This window comes from Carex rostrata, chromosome 20 (genome assembly GCF_964058835.1).
Source record: "Carex rostrata chromosome 20, lpCarRost1.2, whole genome shotgun sequence".
NCBI classification, from domain to species: domain Eukaryota; kingdom Viridiplantae; phylum Streptophyta; class Magnoliopsida; order Poales; family Cyperaceae; genus Carex; species Carex rostrata.
This window is the reverse complement of record NC_135937.1, coordinates 7,208,184-7,230,640: the sequence shown is the minus strand read 5'-3', so window position 1 is coordinate 7,230,640 and position 22,457 is coordinate 7,208,184. Positions and strand designations below refer to the sequence as shown.

The following is a 22,457-nucleotide window of genomic DNA, read 5'->3' as shown; positions in this document are numbered from 1 at the left end:
TTTTTTTTTTTTTTACAGAAACCATAAAGACCAAATTCCTAATTCGGTCTCCCTTTATTTTGAAACATGGGCTGTTCCTGGAAGAAACAGGCCGAAACAGGGGCTGTCTCTGGCAGAAACAGGTCAAAACAGGGGCCGAAACAAAGGAAATACATCACAGAAATACAGGGTGTTCGAGAAAAGCCAAAACAGACCGAAACAGGAGCCGAAACATGCCGAAAAAGAGGAAAATGTGGAGACCAAATCCCAATTCAGTCTCTCCAAAAAATAAAATTTGGAGACCGAATTGGAGATTCGGTCTTTATAGTTTTTGTAAAAAAATAAAATAATCATACTGCTTTGCTAAATTCAATTTAATTAATTTTGGTTTGTAAAAAGAATTCATCTGTATGTATTGCCGACTGTCATCTGTATGTGTTGCCGACTGCTTAACAAACTGTCCATGCAATTCACTATCAATACCATGATGTCACCTCTTGAGTTTCTAAATGATAAATGAAAGACAGCAGCAAAATAATATCAGGTGTTGCAAAATAAATTATCTGTTTTTTTTTTTTTTTTAAATCTTTTTTGTTTATTTCATTTTATCTTTTGTAAACTTTAGCACTTCAGATGTCTTTAGTTTTGTCAGTTAATGAATTATTTTATATGATTTTACAAGTTTCTTCTATTGTAGACTAATCAAACTTTTATTATTACTATTAATTATGATTTATGGAGATTGTGAAAAAACTGCTGTACATATTTTAAGTGCTCTTCTCTTTTCATTATCTAGAGCTAGATAGAATTAGCTGCTAGAAATGTGAAATAATATAAATTTGCCTATGCTTTTGAGATTTTCTATTGTAAAGACATAAACTTGGAATTGTTAATTTAATATTTGCTCTACTGTTTAAAATATTCGAGGAACTAGGCACTTTTTAATTTTGATTAATGAATAGAGAAGAAAAATTTTCTGCATACCTCTTAAAAATCTCGAAATTACGTATTTCTCCTTCTAAAATTCATAATATTATATTTATCCTTCTAAATTTCAATTACTCACAAGAGCATCCAATTTTTTTCTATTAAAACTCATTTTAAAGTTATAAATATCTTATTTTATCTTTTGTTAAAAATAAAAATATGTAGTATGTATTTCAATAGGGTCAGGTACATGCATGTATGAATGTGCCAGTCTGCTGGTACCAACATTGGATATGGTATACCAGTTTGATTCTATAGTTATTTGTTCACTAGGTATTTTTTTTTTGAAGGTTACCGGGCAAGGCCCCCGGTAACGATTTATATTAATAAAAAACAATGTATTTACAAGGCTCTCTAAAAAAGAAAAAAATAGAAATTACAATTCATCTATTTTCCATCCTAATAGAATTTTAAATAGTACACAGGATCGCTATGAACAGTGAGAAGGTAACCTGGTGGGTTCTTCTCAGTTTTTCCCGTCTAACAATTTGCCTTCCATTGTTCAATCTGAAGCAGCGTTTCATTTATAATTATTGGCGCTGTTTTTCCTCCACGCGTGAAGGTTCTCTCATTTCTTTCCTTCCAGATACCAAGCGATATATATCCCATAATTTAGTCCTCTCTTGATCAAGGTTCCTCTGTGTTAGCCAAGCTTGCAGTGCATTGGTCTGACCCGATCTGAGGTCCACTATGTTAATGCTGGCCATCATGTATCCCCTTCTGTAGTTGATGTTATTTTAGATCCGAGACGGATCGAACTATATGATGTGTATGTGTATGTTTATTTATCTGCTATGTGATTGATGCTTGATACGTATATAATTATGCTTCTGCTGCTTTATTATTTTGTTTATGTTTACCCTTGCGTGTTTAATGATTAATCAAGCACGAGGCGAGGTTGATCACACCTTAATCTAGAATTCCTAGTTTAATTGAGGTGTGACAGGTTTAATTTTGTAAATTGGAGAGTTAATAAAGGTATAATGGGTATTTTATAAATTTCAATTGAGTTTGAATGCAGAAAATAATAAAATGGATAAATATGTGAGTTTTTGAAGTTTAGAAGAGTAAGTATGATATTATGAAGTTTAGAGAGGAAAATACGCAGTTGCAATTCCATTAAATAAAAACAAATTAAGTCATCTCTTAAGCCACCAAACTCATATTAAACAAAAAATATTTCAAGTCACAGTATAACTTCAAGCATCAATCAAACACAAATAACTTAGGCCTCCTTAGCTTTAGTCCAAAACCAAACACCATCTTAAACCTTAATGAGTTATTTGTTATTTGAATTAGTTAGTATATCTTAAGGCTTTCCATGTAACTCCTTCCCTTCATCTTGTTAGAAAAATAGCCTTTAATGTACTCTATGTAGGGGAGCGACTTGTAATTCTCTTTGCCTCCTCTGACAACCTCAGGAAGTGGGCCCACGGTGCACAAGCGGTATGGAATTTGGAAGGTCGCTATGGAGATACGTTCTTTCATGGCATTTACCACTGCCCGGTGCTCTATGCTTCGATACCTCCCATTGCTAGCTATCTGTTGAAGAAAAATATAGACATCTCAGTAAGAGTTTTAATTAATCTACTTATATCAAATTCTCATTATTAGATGCGCATGATTCATATTAATTTCAAAATCGATCTTAGCATCACCTCAAGAATATCACCGATATTGACGACAAAAGCTTCTGGGAGGTTTTCGACACTGAACCACAGATTATCCTTCCTGATTTGCAATCCTTGGACATCATTTACATGTAGCAGCAGAGTTAAACCCGCTCCATCGGTGTGTGCTGAGGCACCCATAACCTTATCGGGTTGCGGGCATGGTGGATAGTAGTTCATCCTCATTACTTGTGGCTGCCTCTTAAACAAATTAAACAGCACTTCGGATGCAATCCCAAGATCTTTTGACATGGCCTCTAATAGCTCGCCAGTCACTTTCTTGAGCTCAAGCGAATACTCGTCGATTGTATCTCTATTTGAATTTTGAATGTCGGCAGACACATGTGACTTGTTAAAATCTTCCAACAAGAGTAAATAATAAAAAGTATATCTTTTGGTATTTCTTTGAATATCAAAGCGGCAATAGCAATAATGTGATAAATAGTATTAGTTACCTAAAAGTGAGAGGGTTTGTTGGCCAGAACTGAAAGTTTCTCTGATTGACAGGTTGGGTATTGAGGGACAATACATCTACCCACTCTAACTTCTGCTCGTCCGACGCAACAATCTGTCGGCCGAAGCCCTCAGCACTGTTGGATTCACTTGCCACAGGCTTCTTCTGGTCCATTGGTAAGTTGAAAAATGCAGTGATATCTGCCTTAACTCTCTCAAGTAGCTCTTCATCCACTCCATGATTTATCAGCTGCAATCAGTAAACTAGTTAATTCACATAGTTGCTGCTACCAGTCTTTATTACTTTATGCTATTTTTTACTATTGAAGAATAAAGATCTTTTGTCTCAGATATCACTCATTATTGGCAACTTAGGCAACAAATAATATAACATCAAAATGTATAGCTATCACACTAATTAGGTAACTAGCTGGATATTAGCAATGGCTAGTAAATCTTGTAATTAAGACACAATTAGGATATAGATTATAATCTCTGTAAATTAGAAAACAGTCTAACGGCTAGTAGAATTTTAGCTTATAAATAGTCATGTACAGATATCGTAAATGAATAATGATCAATAAAAATTACTGTTCATCATTCTCTTTCTCACTCTAAAATTCAATAGTTACTAAATTGTTTAATCTCCGTTTTAATTTCATAAGACTTGTGTTATATATGTGTGTCACTTATTTCACTAAAGTCACCAATCTATTTCTAACACGTTTCTCAAAAAGGGAAAAAAGCGAATTCGATTAATTATAGTAAAAACATATGCTTGTCAGGTAGATAGAACAATAGATCTACACAATTTGAAAAGGATACCAACCTGGAAGAAGCCCCACTCTCCACATGCACAGCCAAGCTTTGCAATCTCTGCCTGACTGAACTGAGGGTCCCGCAGCTTAGCAAGGTCGATGATCGGCAACTCAAAGGAGCCTTTTTCAGCAACTGAATCGGACTCAACCTCAGGCATGATGTATCGATCTGGTACCTCATTAGACGAGGCACCAAAATTGGATGCAAGAGCTTGAACACTCTCAGCATGGAGGAACTTGACTGTACTGCCAAAATTTTCTTCTAGAGTAGATGCCATTTTTTCTTTGTTGTTTTCCTTGTATCATGACATTATGTTTAAATAATCAATGTATGCTTCATGCCGGTCTATTAATAATTAGTGTGGGACAGAGCATGGAAGCTTTCTATGTTTAAATAAGCAGCATATGCTTCATGCCGATATATTTATAATTAGAGTTGGAGAGGGTATGCATGTTAATTGGTTGGCATAGTACTGTTGTAGTCTTGCTTCGAACTTTCATTGTGCTTCATATTTTATTTTCCCACAATAGTTTTTATATGCTTGTTAATTCTTGTCCACTTGTATGCTTATTTGTGCCATTATTTATCCATTTCTTATCTTTCTTATTGAGAACCAAATCTTCTGCTCTCATGTGGGCAAAAAATTATTGTCCGTACTGACACGTGGATCCAGAATAGGTTTTGAGGCAAAACTATATCCAATATTTAAATATCAAAATATATTCCGGGCCCATGTGTCAGTGACTTTAGAGGCATAAAATTCCTATCCACAGAAAGGCAGGTGATCTGGTTCCTTCTTATTGCTCATGAGTTTTGCTTATTGGAAAGTTGGTTGATAATTAATTGTCAAATCCAAGGTTCTAAATAGCGTTTATCGCGTCATAGCGGGAAACCTACAAAAAAAGTTATAGCAAAAGCTATGCTACATAGCTTTTTCTTATTTTTATAAAAATTATATCATATATTTGTACTAAATATCAATATTATCTAAGTCTCATAGAACAATAAATAATATCAAATTGATTAAAAAATTATAATATTCATATTGAACCAATACAAAGTCCAAATTGCGACTCAAAATATTCATAGTAATACTAATATTATAAATTATCAATCTTTTTCTATTCAAAATATATTCAGCATCATGACATAATCTATCTTTTTCTATTTAAATTTCAAAATAATCTATACATCATGGCATAATTAACTATCTTAGTATATTCAAAATATTCAAACTACTGTATAGTAAGTATCATTTTGTTACTTCAAGAAATATCTTAATATATTCAATCTAAGCCTTTATTTAAAACCCATATAAATTGAAAAGAAAAGAAAAGAAAAAGCTCATGTTGCATAGCGCGTTGTAGCTTCGTTATTTTGATTTCGTTTGATGGATCTCTCATTAAATATTTAATAGTTTAATATAAAGCTTAGAACGTCAATTGCAAAAAAAAATTTACGGTTAAAATCCAATCTGAGCCTTTATTTAAAGCTCATATAAATTGAAAAAAAAATCAAATGTTGCATAGCGGGCGCTATTTGCGCTACACGCTATGCGCTATAGCGGACTGTTATTACCGCTATAGCGTCCGTAGCTCAAATAGCGCGTTATTATACCATAGCTTAGCGTTTAGGGGTCCAAAAACGCTATAGCGCGCTATTTAAAATACTACTCAAATCTATATATAGAAAAAATTTAAGAGTGATGGTATGGCTAACACATATTTGTCCGTACTTTGGATCAATATCTCCGTAAAATTTGTTAGATATGAACTGTTTACAAAGTCCAAATAGTAGATCAAATTTTATATTTATTAGAAACTTTTACTATTTTGTTAGATAGGTAGAAAATCATTTGATTTGAAAATTCTAGACTATTCAAGAGTAGTGGTTGTGTATGTCTAAAAAAATAATAAAGAAAATGTAAAAAAATGTAGATTTTAGTCTGCAAGTGCGTATGCTAATAAATTCAAATCGTAATTTAATTGTCCATTAATAAATTAAGTAGTAACATTTTTTCATTTTCTCAAAGCATTGTTAATCCTGTAACATGTTATTTCAAATCTTCATCATTACCTTCTCAAATGTTCTGTTTCTTACAAACATATCATCTAGTTTGGGGAGTAGACATGCATATAGTAAGTACCAGTACTGCCCCATTGATCCTCTTCATTGTTTATTTCGATTGGACATGTTCATTTTATAAAATAATTACTTTATCATAAGCCTTTCCATGTAATTCCTTCCCTTCAGCTTGTTAGATAAAAATCCTTTAAGGTATTCTAAGTAGGGAAGTGACATGTAATTCTCTTTGCCACCTCTGACAACCTCAGGAAGTGGGCCCACGGTGCTCAAGCGGTCTGCAAGTTGGAAGGTCGCTATTGAGATACGCTCCTTCATGGTATTTACCACTACCCGGTGCTCTATGCTTTGATATTTTCCATTGCTAGCTATCTGTTCAAAAAATAAATAAACATCAATCTAGGTAAGAATTTTAATATACTTTTATATAACAAATTCTCAAAATTGGGTGCTAATTAAGAGGGATATGGGCTTAATTACAGAATGTTAACCCTACCTCAAGAATATCACCGATATTGACGACAAATGCTCCTGGGAGGTTTTCAACATTGATCCACATATTATATATCCTTCCTTATTTGCAATCCTTGGACATCATTTACATGCAGCAGAAGAGTTAGACCCGCTCCGTCGGTGTGTGTGGAAGCACCCAAAACCTTCTCAGGTTGCGGGCATGGTGGATAGTCGTTCATCCTCATTAGTTGTGGCTTCCCCTTGAACAAATTAAACAGCGCATCTGATTCAATCCCAAGATCTTTTGACATGGCCTCTAATAGCTTATCGGTCAATTTGTTTAACTCAAGCGAATACTCATCGATTGTATCCCTATAATAAAATTTGAATTCGAATTTGGGCAGATATATGTGACGTGCGTGTTAATATCTTCCAAAAGTAAATAATCTAAGAAAAGTCTTTTGCATTTCTTTCAATTTCAAAGGAGCAATACCATTACCTAAAAGTCAGAGGATTGGTTGGCCAGAACTGCAACATTCTCTGATTGACAGGTTGGGTGTTGAGGTACAACATATCAACCCATTCTAACTTCTGCTCTTCCGACGCAACGAACTGTCGGCCGAATGTTGCAGTATATTGTCAGCTGGCTTCAAAAACCCACTTGGGGATGTAAATAATTTTTTTATCAATATATTGTCAGCTGGCTTCTTGCCAGCTGACCTTAAAAAAAAAACGAACTGTTGGCCGAAGCCCTCAGCACTGTTGGATTCTATTGCCACAGCCTTCTTTTGCTCCAGGGGTAAGTTGAAAAACTCTGTGATATTTGCCTTCATTCTCTCAAGTAGATCTTTATCCACTCCATGATTTATCAGCTGCGCGCAATCAGTAAACCAGTTAATTCGCATAGTTGCTGCTACCAGAATAGCAGTCTTTATTTGCTTTATGCTTTTTGTTATTAAATTGTTTCTCAGTTTTAGTTTCTTAAGACTTATGTTATGTGTGTTTACTTATTTCGCCATTTTATAATTAGCATGTATCATTGGGCTAAGGTTGTACAAGAACACACATATTTCTCTTTTCTATTTTTCTAGAGACTGGTGTACAAGAATTTTTTTATCTTTCCCTGAAGCATTGATACGCCAAAATTAGTTTTCTCTGTAATTGTTCATTAGATCTTTGCTTACGAAAAGAAACGAAAGTAAACGCCAAAGTCACCGATCCTTTTTTTTATCAATTTTCTCAAAAAGGAAAAAAAAAAACCAACTTCTATTAATTATAGTAGAAACATATGCTTGTCAGGTAGATAGAACTAGAGATCCACACAATTGTTAAAAGATACCTACCTGGAAGAAGCCCCACTCTCCGCATGCACAGCCGAGCTTTGCAATCTCTGCCTGACTGAACTGAGGGTCCCGCAGCTTGGCAAGGTCAATGACCGGCAGTTCGAAGGAACCATTTTCAGCAACTGCATCAGCCTCAACCTTAGGCATGATGTATCGATCCGGTACCTCATTAGACAAGGCACCAAAATTGGATGCAAGAGCTTGAACACTCTCAGCTTGAAAGAATTTAACACTGCCAATTTTTTCTTCCAGATTAGAAGCCATTTTTGTTTATTGCTTTCCTTGCATGACCTTCTATGTTTAAATAAGCAATGCATGCTTCATGCTTGTCTATTAATAATATATTACTGTTGGAAAGATTATGGATGATTAATTTCTATGTCGGTTGGTATTATGGTATACTGTTGTTGATTGAGAGCCAATAAATAATGTTGGAGAGATTATGGATGATTTCCATGTCGGTTGATAACTTGGTATACTGTTGTTGATTGAGAGCCAATAAATAATGTGATGAACTATATAATTAGAAAACTCAAAACTTTCATTGTGCTTCATATTTTCCCTGCACAATATACTCATTGTGTTGTATCTATCCTTTTAAATTTATATGCTTGTTAATTGTTGCAAACTTGTATGCTTATTTAAGCTCTAAACAGGCCGCCCAAAAATCATCCAGACTCAGCCCGTTTATATTGATGACTTGATCTAAAATCTAGTGTTGTAAATAACAGTATGCGCTCGTCAGACAGACAGGGTATCGCCAAGTGATTAAACGGGAATAATAGAGAATAATCGGCCATAATCGGAAAAAATCAGCCGATTAATTGGGAAATTCCTTGACAGTTTGGTTACCACCGACGACTAATCGGGCGATTAATCAGCCTAAATGGATGTTTTTTACAACACTGCTAAAATCAACTCATTTTACTGCCTGGCCCTTTTGTTGATGGGCATCCATATGACCATATTCAGGTAGCAGGCCTATGTATGGAGAAGGTAAGCTGATAGGACCTCTAATAGTAAATTTTTTTGAATGGTAGTCTAAAATGCTAACATATCCTATAATATAACTTCCTCTAAATTGCATAATCTATACAGTTGGAGCTCTAATGGGACCTCCAATTTTAATTTTTTTAATACATTTAGGAAATTAGTTATTATTTGAGTGACTATGAATAAGTGTTTTCTGTATATTTTCACAGAACTGGGCAACGGGCTAGGCTACTATGACATTGGTGTTATTTGAAATTAAATAACACCAACTTTTAAACCCTTAGATCTGCCTTGAGATTCGTACAAAATAAAGTGCTTGAACAGTAAAAGCGGATATTACGAATCTCAAGGCAGATCTAAGGGTTTAAAAGTTGGTGTTATTTAATTTCAAATAACACCAATGTCATAGTAGCCTAACTCCTGGGCAACATATCACAAGTGCAGAAATTTAAAGCAGCTCAGTGCAGATGCTTTGAATGAATGGATATTTAAAATTTCAAAACATAAAATCTAGCACAAATTCTGAAACAAATTGTACTGAAATCTAGATGTAAATATTAATTGAAGAACTCAGTGCAGATGCTTTTATATAATGAATGGACATTTCAAAATTTCAAATGAAGTTTAAGTACCTACAAACAGAGTTGCCTATATATCTTGTTTTCCAAAGCAGCATATTAGTATATAGCATGGAGTACATGATAGCTAGCTAGCTACCATGTATTTGGTGTAAGCCAAATGGGAGCACCAAGAGGAGTGTAGGGTATTTCATGGGAATAAAACCTTTCAAATGTTCCCTTCCACATGTGGAAGATACCCATGTCGTCCCAGCCGAATTTTTCATCAGACAATCTCCAGGCTACATCTGTAAAATAGATGCTGTTTCTGTTGCCATTGCAACCTGGAATTTCACTTAGATCGATAGATATAGAATCATTTCTCCCCAAGAATATTGCATCGTCGCGAAAACTGTCCAACGAGTCCATTTCTTCTTCGTTGTTAAAATCGGGTGTAAGCACCTGAAAGTTGTTGGTCCTGTAATGCCCTTTTTCAACTTCCTGGTAACACCTCACAACAAATTGTAAATATCCAAAGTAGTTCACTAGGTAACTCCGTTCCATGGCACCAATATCTATTTCAATTGTTGAATCTTTTTCCATTTTAATATCATGTTTAAAATCCACGATGAAAATTTCATTTTGCACGGTAAGAAAAATGAATTGTTGTTCTTGATTCAAATATATAACGTCATTGATCCGTGGTTTCATAACACTTATTACATTCCAAGATGAATCGCCGGGCTTCCAGAAAGCAGGTACACCCTTCAAACCGGTCAAGATCATTACTGTGAAATCAGGTTTCTTCTTTGGATCATGAGATAAGATGGCCTTGTGTACAACTGAAACTTGCAACTTGTCCAAAGTGTAACCTTTATACCCTTTTCTATAATCAGTGGGCACATTCTTAAATGGAGTTTTCGTGTCATATCTACCAATGTCGTACTGCGGGAAGAGTGGCAACTCATAAATTTCGCGAGTGAAAGGGTTTATCAGAATGCCCATGATATTGATATCAATGGCAACAAGCCATCCGTGTGAAGATCCACAGATGTAACGACCGTACAACTCCGGAATGTCTATGGTATAGTGCTTCTTTTCTGACAAGTTGTAAAATATACGTTTCCTGGTGACAGGTTCTTCTCCGAGCACCAACCAGGGAAGCTGTGGAGTTGGAGAGTAGCGCTTCTGTTTTGCTACTACTCTCCAATTTTTGCACACGGCACTGAACCGATGATAATCTGTGAGAGGCAGAAATCTGGTTATGCATTCGAGCACGTCAGATGCCAGGTCCGACCAACAAGTCATTGCTAGCGTGTGTGTTGTATGCCCTGTAAGTTGGTTTATAATTAGTAGCATCGATCATAGAACAGGTGTTGTTAAGTTTTTGCCCACAAATTGTAAAAAAGCCAACAGAATTTTTTTTCTGGAAAATTTTGAGCAATCTGTGATATTAAAGTACACAAACAAATACTTGAAAAAAGAATTGGAAAGTTATGTGTTCTTGCATGCTGGTAGTGGAAATGAAAAAAAAAAAAAGAAGAAGAAGGATTTTGATGAACATACTTTTTGGCATTTTTTGCAGGTGGAAGGTATCAGAAGGAGAAAAATTGGTGCTCAGAGAATTCCTTTTCCGAGGATTGAAATTCATGATGCAAATGAAAGAGTTGCTAATTGGTTCGTAACTATATAATTGAGTGCTGGCTTCTCTAACCTTATATTAGCACTTAAAGGAGGCGGCAATGGGGTGATCTAATTAAAAAAAGAGCTGCTATTTTCAAAGTAAAAATTCAACTATTTTTTGCCTTTCTTAAATACATTTCTATTTTTTTCTTTTATAATTAGGACAGTTAATAACCGGTTATAAGTTGAAAAAATTTGCTGACCGGATATATGTCTATTTTAATATTTTACTTCATCTTTTTTTTTTGTATAATTAGGACAGTTAATAACCGGTTATAATTAAGTTGAAAGAAATTGCTGACATGATATATGTCTATTTTAATATCTTACTTTATCTTTTTTTTTAGTTAGAAATTTCCATCTAATTTTATAAAAAAAATTTTGCAAACAAGAACAAAAATAAATCAAACTATAGAGAAATTTTGTAAATATAGTATATTCAAATAATTTCCACAAATTACTCACGAGCTCAGACTTAGTGTGAAAGCAAGACTAACAAACGTCGATCAAATTTAATCTACGGTACTGATAAAAATACTGTTTTAAAAGCCCAAACTATCATAAGTTATTCATCTGATTGATGAATTAATCTCTAAAATTAGTTTAATTCATTTGATTGATGAATTAATCTCTAAAAGTAAGTTTATTGTCTCCCTGCAAACCAATGAAGAAGAATATTGAATATGAAACGTTGACAAATATATCAAATTTAAGTCCTGAGATATATAAAATTATATAATTACATCGATGTTGGTTTTAGAACTTAATTTATTTGAGGATGCATTATCTATTTTGAAATAAAATTTTATTTTTAAAATTGATCTTTTAATTAAATATAACTGCTCTATTTATTAGAAGAAGAAAAATTGTAAGTGTATGTTAAATTACTAATAAAAATATCATATACTTGAGTTCATGCTTAAATTATTTAAAATAATGCTGGAAACACATATCACATGTAGGATATGAAATTCATAGTTCCATGAAGGATCTGTTTTCGATTTTGATATTGGTCAGTGTTTAATGAATGATATGATTCATTTATGTTTTCATATATAGTTTGTTTAATTTTTGTATGTTCACAAGTTGATCCCAATGTTTTTAAAAAAAAAATTGATCAATTGTGAAATATGAAAGGATAAATTTATTCAAAATTTTGATCTTTATTTGCTCATGTTTTGCAAGCTTAATTTTACTTCAAATTTATTTTTAAAAAAATGAACTTGCTCACGTAGGGGCATGAATATTAATTATTCGTGTTTTGTTCATTTCAAGTTTGATTCTTAAAATGTCGAATGAATATTTAAATCATAATACACTTTTATTTTCATTTCCAATTCATATTGTTTTCTTCTATATATTAGAAGAAAAATAATGTTTATTTGGTTTCAAGTGTAAAATGCTAGAAATCATGTACAACTCAGTATCAGTGTTGTAAAAAACGTCCGTTTAGGCTAATTAATCGTCTGATTAGTTGTTGGCGATGATCAAACCGTCATGGATTTTTCCGACTAATTGACCGATTATTTTTTATTATGGCCGATTATTCCTGATTAATCGCTTGGCGGTACCTGTCTGTCCGACGACCGCATATCGTTATTTACAACACTGCTCAGCATATGCTTAAATTGCCTAAAATAATTCTAGGAAACAATTAAATATCACATATGGAAAATGCGATTCATAGTTTCATATAAACCTGAGGAGAAACTTTTGTGTTTATTGTGCAAATAAAATATGCATCTAATACATGTGAAAGATAGTATATGTGAAAAAAGAATAAGATAAACTTCATTGTTGCAATAGAAATAGAATTCACATCCCCTCAGGTTACCGGACTGAGTCCAATTGAATTGGACGGTTCAAAATTGTTCATTTAATCTTGGCACGAATCTCAAAGCACAAATAACACTTCCACGGTTCCACCCTGCGTCATCCAAAGAAAACACCGGCTCAGAGTAAATCTGGACCGTCCGTTTCAATTGTGTTGAGTCGGATTCCTGGGAGGATACGGATTCAAAGAAATAGAGAGAATATAAATAATAATTGGACTGCTAAGCATAGTATACTTTTGTGAAATATTTATAGTGCTTATACATCAATCAATTTTGAAAAATAAAAATAAAAAATTGTCAGAACATTCAATTAAGAAACAAATTAAACTCTTGAGAAGATTGTTCAAAGTCTATATATTTATGTAATTTAATATTTTTTGAAGTCATCGTCTGATTAAAAGAATAAAAAAATTATCAAAAATCCATTGTCATAATTAGTTAATAGTTTGGATATCCGTTTCTGTAATAAATGTGAACAAAATTAATTCGTAAATTACAAAATGTGGAATTTGATGTCTTTTTTCAGAAACGCTATCCTCTGCGGAGGTTTTCCGTGCGGTGCTGTGCGGTGATTTTGATCTGGTACGTTCGTTTCGGATCGGACAGGCTGTATTAAGGGTTCACCAAATGTTGAGTTTTTTTAAAATTCGGGCAAGATTTGATCTGGTCCGTCCGATTCTAAACAAACAGACCAGATCAAAACCACCGCACAGCACCGCACGAAAAACCTCCGCAGAGGATACTTTTCCCTTTTTTCATACATGCTTCTTCGTAGGCTATACTATGATAAACTAATGTGTCATTTAAGTACCTTTCTGATTATATCTTAAAGTATGTCATCTTTCCCTGAAACTGAAAGCATAAGCTAAAATGGCACATTGCTACTTGCTACTTGCTATTTGGTACATTATTGGGGCGTGGAAGCAATCTCCAGTTCTCCACCGCTCTGGATATCATAAGAAACTAGGATTCCCTGTAATCACAGCCAACATAATTTATGTGTGGTTTTTCACTGACCAAGTATAGCAACAGGATCCTTGCAAAACATTCATGACAGGTTACTTTGTGTGAGGTTATAAATCGGCCACAGATGATCATAAATATCTGCTTCATTGATCCCAATAGGCAATAGTTATATATCCTGGGGTGGGCCCCTGGACCCAGTTAGATATCAAACGCGGAAGGCGCACCGTGTAAGACATCATCAAGTAGATTCTCTGTTGTTCTTTTGTACAGCCATTCCTGTGGTACCCATTCAAGTAGCAAAGAAAATTAGTCGTATTATTATCAGTTCTATCAAAACACGTCACGGTAACTCATATGTTGTGTGACATATCTTTTCGATAAAAATAACATTATTTATTTATTATAATTTATTTTGTAATGATTTTTTTAACATGTTTCGTTGTAATTTTCTATTAGCTAACTTGAAACTTAAAGAAAGGAAATAATTTTCTATCAGGTCAAGTATGGTACACAATTAAATGTGATTGTTATTCACTATTTTAATCATGTATGTCACATTATATAAAAATAAAGTTTGATCATATATTGTGATGTGATCAAGTAATCAAATCACAGTATGTTACTCACATAATGTTACGATTTTCCTTTACTACATACATATAATCAAAGGTTCGAATTAATTGTTTATCAAATCAATTTCAAATGACGAATTCGAACTGTTGAAACCCGCCTACCTTACGTGTGATGCATCTACATGTGAAATTTTTAAATATTTGAATTAATTTAGTATAAAGTCAAGCGGTCAAAATTAGAAGGTTAATAAATTAATTTTAGTGCATTCATTTTTTGAACCTTTTTTTTTTTAAAACTTGATAGTAGCTACCAAGGTTTGTGAGGGGGAATCGAACTCTCGACCTTTGGGGTATAACAACTCTATGACATTTTCCTAGCCAATTGTGCTACCTCCACTTTCTCTTTATTTTTTGAACATTTTTGACCGCTTGACTTTATACTAAATTAATTCAAATGTTTAAAAATTTCACATGTAGATGCATCACACGTAAGGTAGGCGGGTTTCAACGGTTCAGATTCGTCATTTAAAATCGATTTGATGAGTTTTAGAGTTAAGCTCACCAAAATTTTGGTGAGCTTAAGAGCACCCTAGTTTTACTCATATATATATTCTAATTGATCTAAGAAAATAAATTGTCTGTCATAATTTTCTATTTTTTTAATTAGTAGTTTTAAATATTTAATAACAATTTCATTGATAAAAAAATATATTTATAATAAATTAAATTATTATAATTTCTAGACCTAATCTTTTATTCTCATGAATTATTCTAAATTATTCTAAATTAATTACTCTATTACCTTAATATCCATCTCGTTTCATGATCAGATCTGCTTCTTTGACCACTGTCGTGCTCTAACAACGACCGAATTTACTCACCGTCGCACTCTGGTCTAGATAGAACTCTACTTTGCGAACTCCGACGATACTGCACTCTCAGTTTCAGTTAGCTCCACTTAACTCCGATCTATCTACTATTCCTCATTATTCTCTCCGCTGGAAAAGGTAGTACTGAGAAAGAGAAAGATATCATGTCGGAATGAGATCTAGTGGAATGGATGAAGTTGAACGGAGTTTGGTGGAGGACAGTGAAGCCCTAGGTTTTTGAAATCGATCCCAAACAAAGGAGCGACCTTTTCCCATAATTTAGGATAATATTATCTTAAAATCAATTTTATCACTTGCCATGTGAGATCAATTAAGAAGAAAAAAAAATTGACTTACTAAAAATTATACAATAAACATGTTTTGGAGCTTAATTTAAACATTATTAGAGTGCGTTTGGATGAATCAAGGAATAGCTCGGAATAGCAGCTATTTCTATATTTGGAATAGCAGAATAGCAGCTAACCCGAGCTATTCCTTTGTTGAGAATAGCGTTTTTTTCACCCAAACGTGTTGTGTTGAGAATAACTCACCAGGAATAGCAGTTATTCCTGTGTCAAAGAATTAATGCTTAAAATTCATGAAAATATATAGTACTTCAATCGGTAATAATTATTAGAGTTAGGCTGGGGTGCTATGGATAGCATAGTGGCCTCTATGTTACGGCTCAATATTCGAGTTTTAAAAATCCAAACGGTCGATCCGAACCGTTCATCTTATTCTCCATATTAATATTTGCTTGGAGACCAAATTTTACATTTTTCTGAATTTTTTTACTATTTATTAAGTATTTTACAAAATTATTGATCCAACGGTGGCTGCACAAAACAGTAAAACCGTTGGATTAGCGATTTTCAAAGTGGCTTAATAAATAGTAAAAAAATTCAGAAAATTATAAAATTTGGTCTCCAAGCAGATATTAATATGGAGAATAAGATGAACGGTTCGGATCGACCGTTTGGATTTTGAAAACTTGAATATTGAGCCGTAGCACGGAAGGCCACTATGCTATCCATAGCACCCCAGCCTAACTCTAATTATTACTATCTACATTAATGCAAAACCACAATTCTTTATCTCTGGCATACGATTGAATTAGTACTTTTTTTTTCCAATATTTTTTCTAGAAAATAGATAAACACTTATTTTAACTTATATAATCTAAACAATATTCGTACTGATTTAGGTAGAACAAATTAATACTATTCCAAAACTATCGAAATAACATTTTTTTTTTTACTATTATTCTTGCAATCAAAATGTAAAATTTAGGTAGAACCATAAAATCTAGATTGAGATAACTAAAATGTAAATTGTATAATACATGACAATTGGGTTTCGGACCTACAGTCACATATTTAAAATTTTATCAGAGACAAAAACTTAAAAAAAAAATTTATTAATTTGTATTTATAGAATGACTTGGCCATTTGAAATTTTTATTTATACCATATTAAAAAAAAAAAAAAATCATGTTTTTGGAATTTCGAAAAATACTAGAGCTTTCAAGTCAATCTGCAGCACCCCAAGAATGGGCCGCAAATTGGCTTAGAGACTGGTATTTTTTGAAATTCCCACAATTTGGAAATTTTTTTTTTTAATATGATATAAATAAAAATTTCGGATAATCTGTCCTATGTTTATACAGCAGATAAATAAGTACAGTCACACTGCATAAAGCATGAGCGCAGGAATTCTCCTTCATATTTTATTAGCTAGACCCGTAACGTAAAATGCATTCAACAAAAAAAAAATAATAATAAAAGATCTCAGAAAAAATGGAAATAAAATAAAAGAAACTGAAACATTATTAAAGTTTGCTTTTCAGTTCCTCCTTAAAAAAGCTTTTGAGTTGTTCACAATCACAAGCAAAGAGTTGGCCACAAGCAAATTCTATAATTATGGAATACACATGGTTTTTATTAAAAGCATGATCTACCGATATAGTATGTAGTATGTACTACAACAGACTGAGAGTCCACGAATTATTTTTTTTTATATATATATTTTATCTTAATGTTGACTCTCATCAGATTAAAAAAAACTTTTGTACAATTTTTTTCTTATAAGAATTTTTTTGAATATTTTTTCCAACAACAAAATGTTTTACTTGCAGTACAATGATCATTGCTAATTAATAATATCTAATACTTAAGTATTTAATTATTCTCCAAATCACTCAGCATTTTTGTGCCTTGCACGAAGGAGCAAAGGAAAGAAAAGGAAAGGAGAGAAAAGGAAGAAATATCTTTCATTTTCTTCTCAAATTTTAAATTTTAAGAGATAAATTGAGGTGAATAGAAAGAGATGGAGAGAAATTTTTTATATATTTCTTTAAATAGTTAAGTATTTCTATCTCAAAAGTACTTAAAGTATTTAAATTTTATGTACATTCCTTAAAAAAAATTCGTATTTTCTCTTCTAAAATTCATAATATCATTTTACCCATTTAAATTTTAAAATCTCACAAATGTACCTCATTTATTGTATTTTCTATTCAAACTCATTTTAAATTTATGAAGTTCCCATTTTATTTTTTATTAAAGATTTAAAAAATCTAGTATGTGAAAGATATGTTCAACTTTTAAAATTAGAACGTTTATGCGGACAAATAATTCATTTTTCTACTTGTGACGTACACACAAGTGTTATCTAAGTTTCACTATATATGTGTCAGAAGAAGAAAAATAAACTGTTTACACTCACAAACAAGCTAATTAGATTTTTTACACATATTTTGTGTTTTTTTTTGTTTTTTTAATAAAATGTAAAATTTATATTTTATGAATTTTGTTAAAAAAATGGAATACTTTGAATAATCTGTGACCCTTTAAATTAAAATTCAGAAGGATAAATATGATATTACCAATTTTTGAAAAATAATATGTAATTTCCAAACTTTTAAGGAATATATATAAAATTTTCCCAAATATATTTTACCTTCTCATTCCCTTTCTTTTTCATCCCTTCCCTCTTAAATTCTCCCTATAAATAACCCACAAACCAAGAATGTTCTCCATCTCTGAGGGTTCCTCTCTGATACATTACATATATATAACATGGCCAATATACACTTGTCTTTGCTTTTGATAACAATATCCATTCTCTCATTGAGTTGTGCTTCACTAATTATCCCCAGCAGCGAGGACATAATATTCCCATCCATTCAAGCAAAGAACCTCATCAAATCTCTCAATCTGAACCCCAAGGAGTCTACTGCTGTGCCATCTATCCGTCATGCTGGTACCGACAGCAGAGATGTGAAATTGGTAGAGAAGCAGATCAACCTGATAGACGACACAGAATCTGGAAAACCGGCACCTTCTCTCGGCCATCATGCCGGGTACTACCGACTCCCCAATACTCATGATGCTAGGTGAGTTTAATTGATTTCTTATTCTAACATCTTTTCACCCAGTAAACATTAATTTCTCTTCATTAATCACATTTTGTCAAATTCTTTCTTTGTAACCTCAAGAAAAAGTTACCACTTTTAGCAATTTATGTTGGGTTTAATTTTAATTAAGAGGAAGGTTATTTATTTGTAAGCAGGATGTTCTACCTCTTCTTTGAGTCGAGACACAGCAAAAGTGACCCGGTTGTTATCTGGCTGACTGGTGGGCCAGGGTGTAGCAGTGAGTTGGCCTTGTTTTATGAAAACGGGCCTTTTGCTATCTCCAAAAACTTGTCCCTTGCATGGAACGATTATGGGTGGGATCAGGTAATTAAATCCAAAGAATGGATGCTCAAATTAATCAAAGTGCTTATTAGGAAAAAAAAAAAATCAGAATAGCACATGTTGATTTATGTTTTTGAACGAAAAAAAAAACACATACGTCGTTTTCTATTTCGTGTTTGAACTGAGAAAATTTGAAGTTGAGGACTGGTAACCTTATAAATTTATTTATTTTATCTATATTTTTCATATTTTAGGTTTCAAACTTACTCTATGTGGATCAACCAACTGGTACCGGATATAGTTATAGCTCTGATGCACGGGACCTTCGTCATGACGAAGTTGGTGTCAGCAATGATTTGTATGATTTTCTGCAGGTAATCAGCAGATTGCATACTGTCTTCTAAGTAATCATAATAACAAATATACTTAAAGAAAGGAAACATTGTGCCTTGTATGCAAAATAAACTAATGAATGCTACCTGACCTTCAAAAAAAAAAAACTAATGAAATTTTCCAAAAAAAAAAAAAACAATTTGGAGGTCAGTTTGCTAGGGATTTTTCAATTTATTTTGATTTAAGGGAATTTTCAGATTAATTTTGCTATGTTTTATTTTTCTTAGGAGTTTTTTGCTAAACACCCCGAGTATGCAAATAATGATTTCTACATCACTGGAGAGTCATACGCCGGGCATTACATCCCAGCTCTCGCGAGCCGGGTCCACCAAGGAAATAAAGCTAAAGAGGGCCTCCGCATCAATCTCAAGGTATACTTCTTGCATTTCATAATTTTTTTTTTCTTGATAGAGAATTTCCATTTTTCATACAACAGGTAAAAAAAAGAAAGATAAAAGATAAGCAGATTTGACAAGCAGAGAGAGATTTTCAAAACACCAAACCAATTATAATGCATGCTTATAATTATGTAAAAGATAATCAAACTCTAACAGGTGTTTTGAAGTGATTTTAACAAAGTCTAAGTACGAGCTGTGACATTATCTAACAATGCAGGGATTTGCAATTGGTAACGGGTTAACAAATCCAGAGATCCAATACAAAGCCTACACAGATTATGCTCTGGAGATGAATTTGATTCAAAAATCTGATTATGAAAGTATTAACAAGATATACCCAGAATGCCAACTAGCCACAAAATTTTGTGGTAAGTACTATTTCTCTAGTTTGACTTGCTAGTTTATCAAGCAAGTAGTTGCTCTGTTATTTTAGCTTGCTAATTGCCAGTGTTTCGTTGTTTCAACACAAAATCATAGCATCACCTTGGCATCTAGTATAGACTAATCTAAAAGCTTATGTTCTTTGTTTGTGTAGGCACTTCTGGTAAGATGAGCTGCACGTTGGCATACGTCCTTTGCAATACAATTTTCAGCTCTGTCATGAAAATTGCCGGCACTAAGAACGTACGCAGATAAAGAAATCAATCTCGTATTACTAATTTCAAGTCATAGTGAAATTTTGAAATGGTTTTTTACAAGTCTCAACGCAACTTAGATGTAAAAGTTCTATTCTAATTCTCACATTCCTTTTTCATAATTACAAAATGTTTGATTGGTTTGTTGCAGTACTATGATGTAAGAAAGAACTGTGAAGGGGATTTGTGCTATGATTTCTCAGCCATGGAGAAGTATCTGAAACAGAAGTCAGTAAGGGAGGCACTAGGCGTACCAGCCGGCTTAGACTTTGTTTCCTGTAGCACCTCTGTGCACGAGGCTATGGTTACTGATTGGATGAGAAATCTTGAAGTCGGTATTCCATCCCTTTTAGAAGATGGCATTAAGGTTTTGATTTATGCTGGAGAGTATGATCTTATCTGCAATTGGTTAGGTAAGAGTACAATTGATAAACTAATGCATAAAACACTGGTACAATACAATGTAGTACATATAAAAATGAGGTCCATGCCAGTACATATATGGTCTTCACAATGCCTTATAAATTCTGTGAATAATGTTATAATTGTACAAAAATAGGCAATTCCAGATGGGTACAAGCCATGGAATGGTCTGGTCAGAAAGATTTTGTAGCAACACATGATCAATCGTTCACAGTTGACGGCAACGAAGCCGGTGTTCTCAAATCCCATGGCGCTCTCTCTTTCCTCAAAGTATGTATACTTGCTCCCTCACTGTAATAGCTTTCATATATACACGGTACCGATCTCTTTCGGTGACTGAAACTTGTTTGACATTCTTCATTCTATTTTTGTGTTCTTAGGTACACAATGCTGGTCACATGGTACCAATGGATCAGCCGAAAGCCGCATTAGAGATGTTAAGCCGCTGGACTCAAGGGAAACTTGCTGATTCAAACACTAAATCTCAGTCTAGTACACTTATTTCCGACGAGTTGTAAATTAATTTAAGTTGAGCAAACTTTGTGGTTCATGGAAAATTTCAATTTCAATGTATTGTGAATAACAGTATCCTTGTTGACATGTTTTTGTGAATATATAGTGCTATTCAATCACAACAAATTATGTTCACAAATGGATTTGATTTGGGGAAGTTAAAGGGAATTGATGACTTAATTCTTGTTTCAAGCTTTCGAAGAATTGATTAAATTGAATTGATTTTTTTCTACACTGAATAATTTTGTGTCAATAAAATGTACAAGCTATAGCTATTTATGCAATTACAATGGACAATTTTATAAAATGTCCTTCCTTCAAAAACCATCAAACAAAATATTATTTTTTTTCTTCTAGTTTTATTAACAAAATGTTATTGTGAGTTCCAATTTGTCTTTTATTCTTCCAAGTATAAAAATGAAGTGCTCCATATTACTCAATTTAAATCAACATGATACATTTTAAAATATCTTGTATGGTATGTTGTTATATTATTTCATTTTTCTCCGTGGATTTAAAATGTAGCAAAATTCTATGTTCTAACTTCTAACTGATGAAGGTGTAATATGCAAAATGCCTTTTCCCCTTTATGCTCCATGTCCCCGAATTTTGCATCTCCCACTATGTATATTGTGTTAACGATCTCCAACAGTTTTGGTTTCTAATTATATATGGTGGCACTTCTAAATTACAATAGAAGTAGCCCACAAACGAATCTATATAGATAAATTTACATGGTGGCACTTCTAATTATATATGGTCGAACTAAATTTACATAAAATGAATCTATATAGATAACTAAAAATTCCAGAAAAATCAACTAGTCCAACCTCTGAAAAACATTACGAAGCGCAAGGGATAGAAGTAGCCCACAAACTCTTGTCGAACTAAATTTACATAAAATGAATCTATATAGATAACTGAAAATTCCAGAAAAATCAACTAGTCCAACCTCTGAAAAACATTACGAAGCGCAAGGGATAGAAGTAGCCCACAAACTCCTGTCGAACTAAATTTACATAAAATGAATCTATATAGATAACTGAAAATTCCAGAAAAATCAACTAGTTCAACCTCTGAAAAACATTACGAAGCGCAAGGGAGATTATAAAACAAGAAACTTCTTAGTAAGTTATA

The 22,457-nt window shown here is 33.0% G+C and overlaps 3 protein-coding genes across 3 annotated transcripts in view; 2 read left to right on the top strand and 1 right to left on the bottom strand.

The window, feature by feature from the left end:
- The window catches only part of CAC3 (acetyl Co-enzyme a carboxylase carboxyltransferase alpha subunit), a 73,658-nt gene extending 63,369 nt beyond the window's left edge, over positions 1 to 10,289 (top strand). Inside the window, exon 13 of the mRNA XM_078322162.1 lies at positions 10,279 to 10,289. The gene's annotated coding sequence lies outside the window, so the exon portion shown is untranslated. The remainder of the gene's footprint in view (positions 1 to 10,278) is intronic.
- Positions 2,195 to 8,115, bottom strand: LOC144572762 (2-oxoglutarate-dependent dioxygenase 11-like). The gene is made up of 8 exons (XM_078322436.1): positions 7,787 to 8,115; positions 7,182 to 7,315; positions 6,593 to 6,815; positions 6,124 to 6,362; positions 3,919 to 4,210; positions 3,092 to 3,339; positions 2,625 to 2,949; positions 2,195 to 2,508 (listed from the first exon to the last, which is right to left on the bottom strand). The coding sequence occupies exons 1-8, from the start codon at positions 8,048 to 8,050 to the stop codon at positions 2,266 to 2,268; spliced, it is 1,968 nt and encodes a 655-aa protein (XP_078178562.1). The 5' UTR covers positions 8,051 to 8,115; the 3' UTR covers positions 2,195 to 2,265.
- Positions 10,290 to 18,252: 7,963 nt separating the features above from the next.
- On the top strand, positions 18,253 to 21,417 carry LOC144572550 (serine carboxypeptidase-like). The gene is made up of 9 exons (XM_078322164.1): positions 18,253 to 18,655; positions 18,832 to 19,000; positions 19,213 to 19,332; positions 19,579 to 19,722; positions 19,967 to 20,117; positions 20,285 to 20,373; positions 20,536 to 20,797; positions 20,944 to 21,077; positions 21,188 to 21,417. Exons 1-9 carry the CDS (start codon positions 18,339 to 18,341, stop codon positions 21,323 to 21,325), a joined length of 1,524 nt encoding a protein of 507 aa, XP_078178290.1. The 5' UTR covers positions 18,253 to 18,338; the 3' UTR covers positions 21,326 to 21,417.
- The last annotated feature ends 1,040 nt before the right edge of the window (positions 21,418 to 22,457 follow it).

What these genes read in the sequence shown, in the direction of transcription:
- LOC144572550 (XM_078322164.1), top strand. Translation starts at nt 18,339, where the DNA reads ATGGCCAATATACACTTGTCTTTGCTTTTGATAACAATATCCATTCTC. An exon ending in ACTAGCCACAAAATTTTGTG is followed by an intron (nt 20,118 to 20,284) that starts GTAAGTACTATT and finishes TTGTTTGTGTAG; the next exon opens with GCACTTCTGGTAAGATGAGC. An exon ending in AAATTGCCGGCACTAAGAAC is followed by an intron (nt 20,374 to 20,535) that starts GTACGCAGATAA and finishes GGTTTGTTGCAG; the next exon opens with TACTATGATGTAAGAAAGAA.
- LOC144572762 (XM_078322436.1), bottom strand. Translation starts at nt 8,050, where the DNA reads ATGGCTTCTAATCTGGAAGAAAAAATTGGCAGTGTTAAATTCTTTCAA. An exon ending in GTCTAACTCTTCTGCTGCAT is followed by an intron (nt 6,363 to 6,592) that starts GTAAATGATGTC and finishes TTTTTTGAACAG; the next exon opens with ATAGCTAGCAATGGAAAATA. An exon ending in ATGGAAAGGCTTATGATAAA is followed by an intron (nt 4,211 to 6,123) that starts GTAATTATTTTA and finishes CATAATGTCATG; the next exon opens with ATACAAGGAAAACAACAAAG.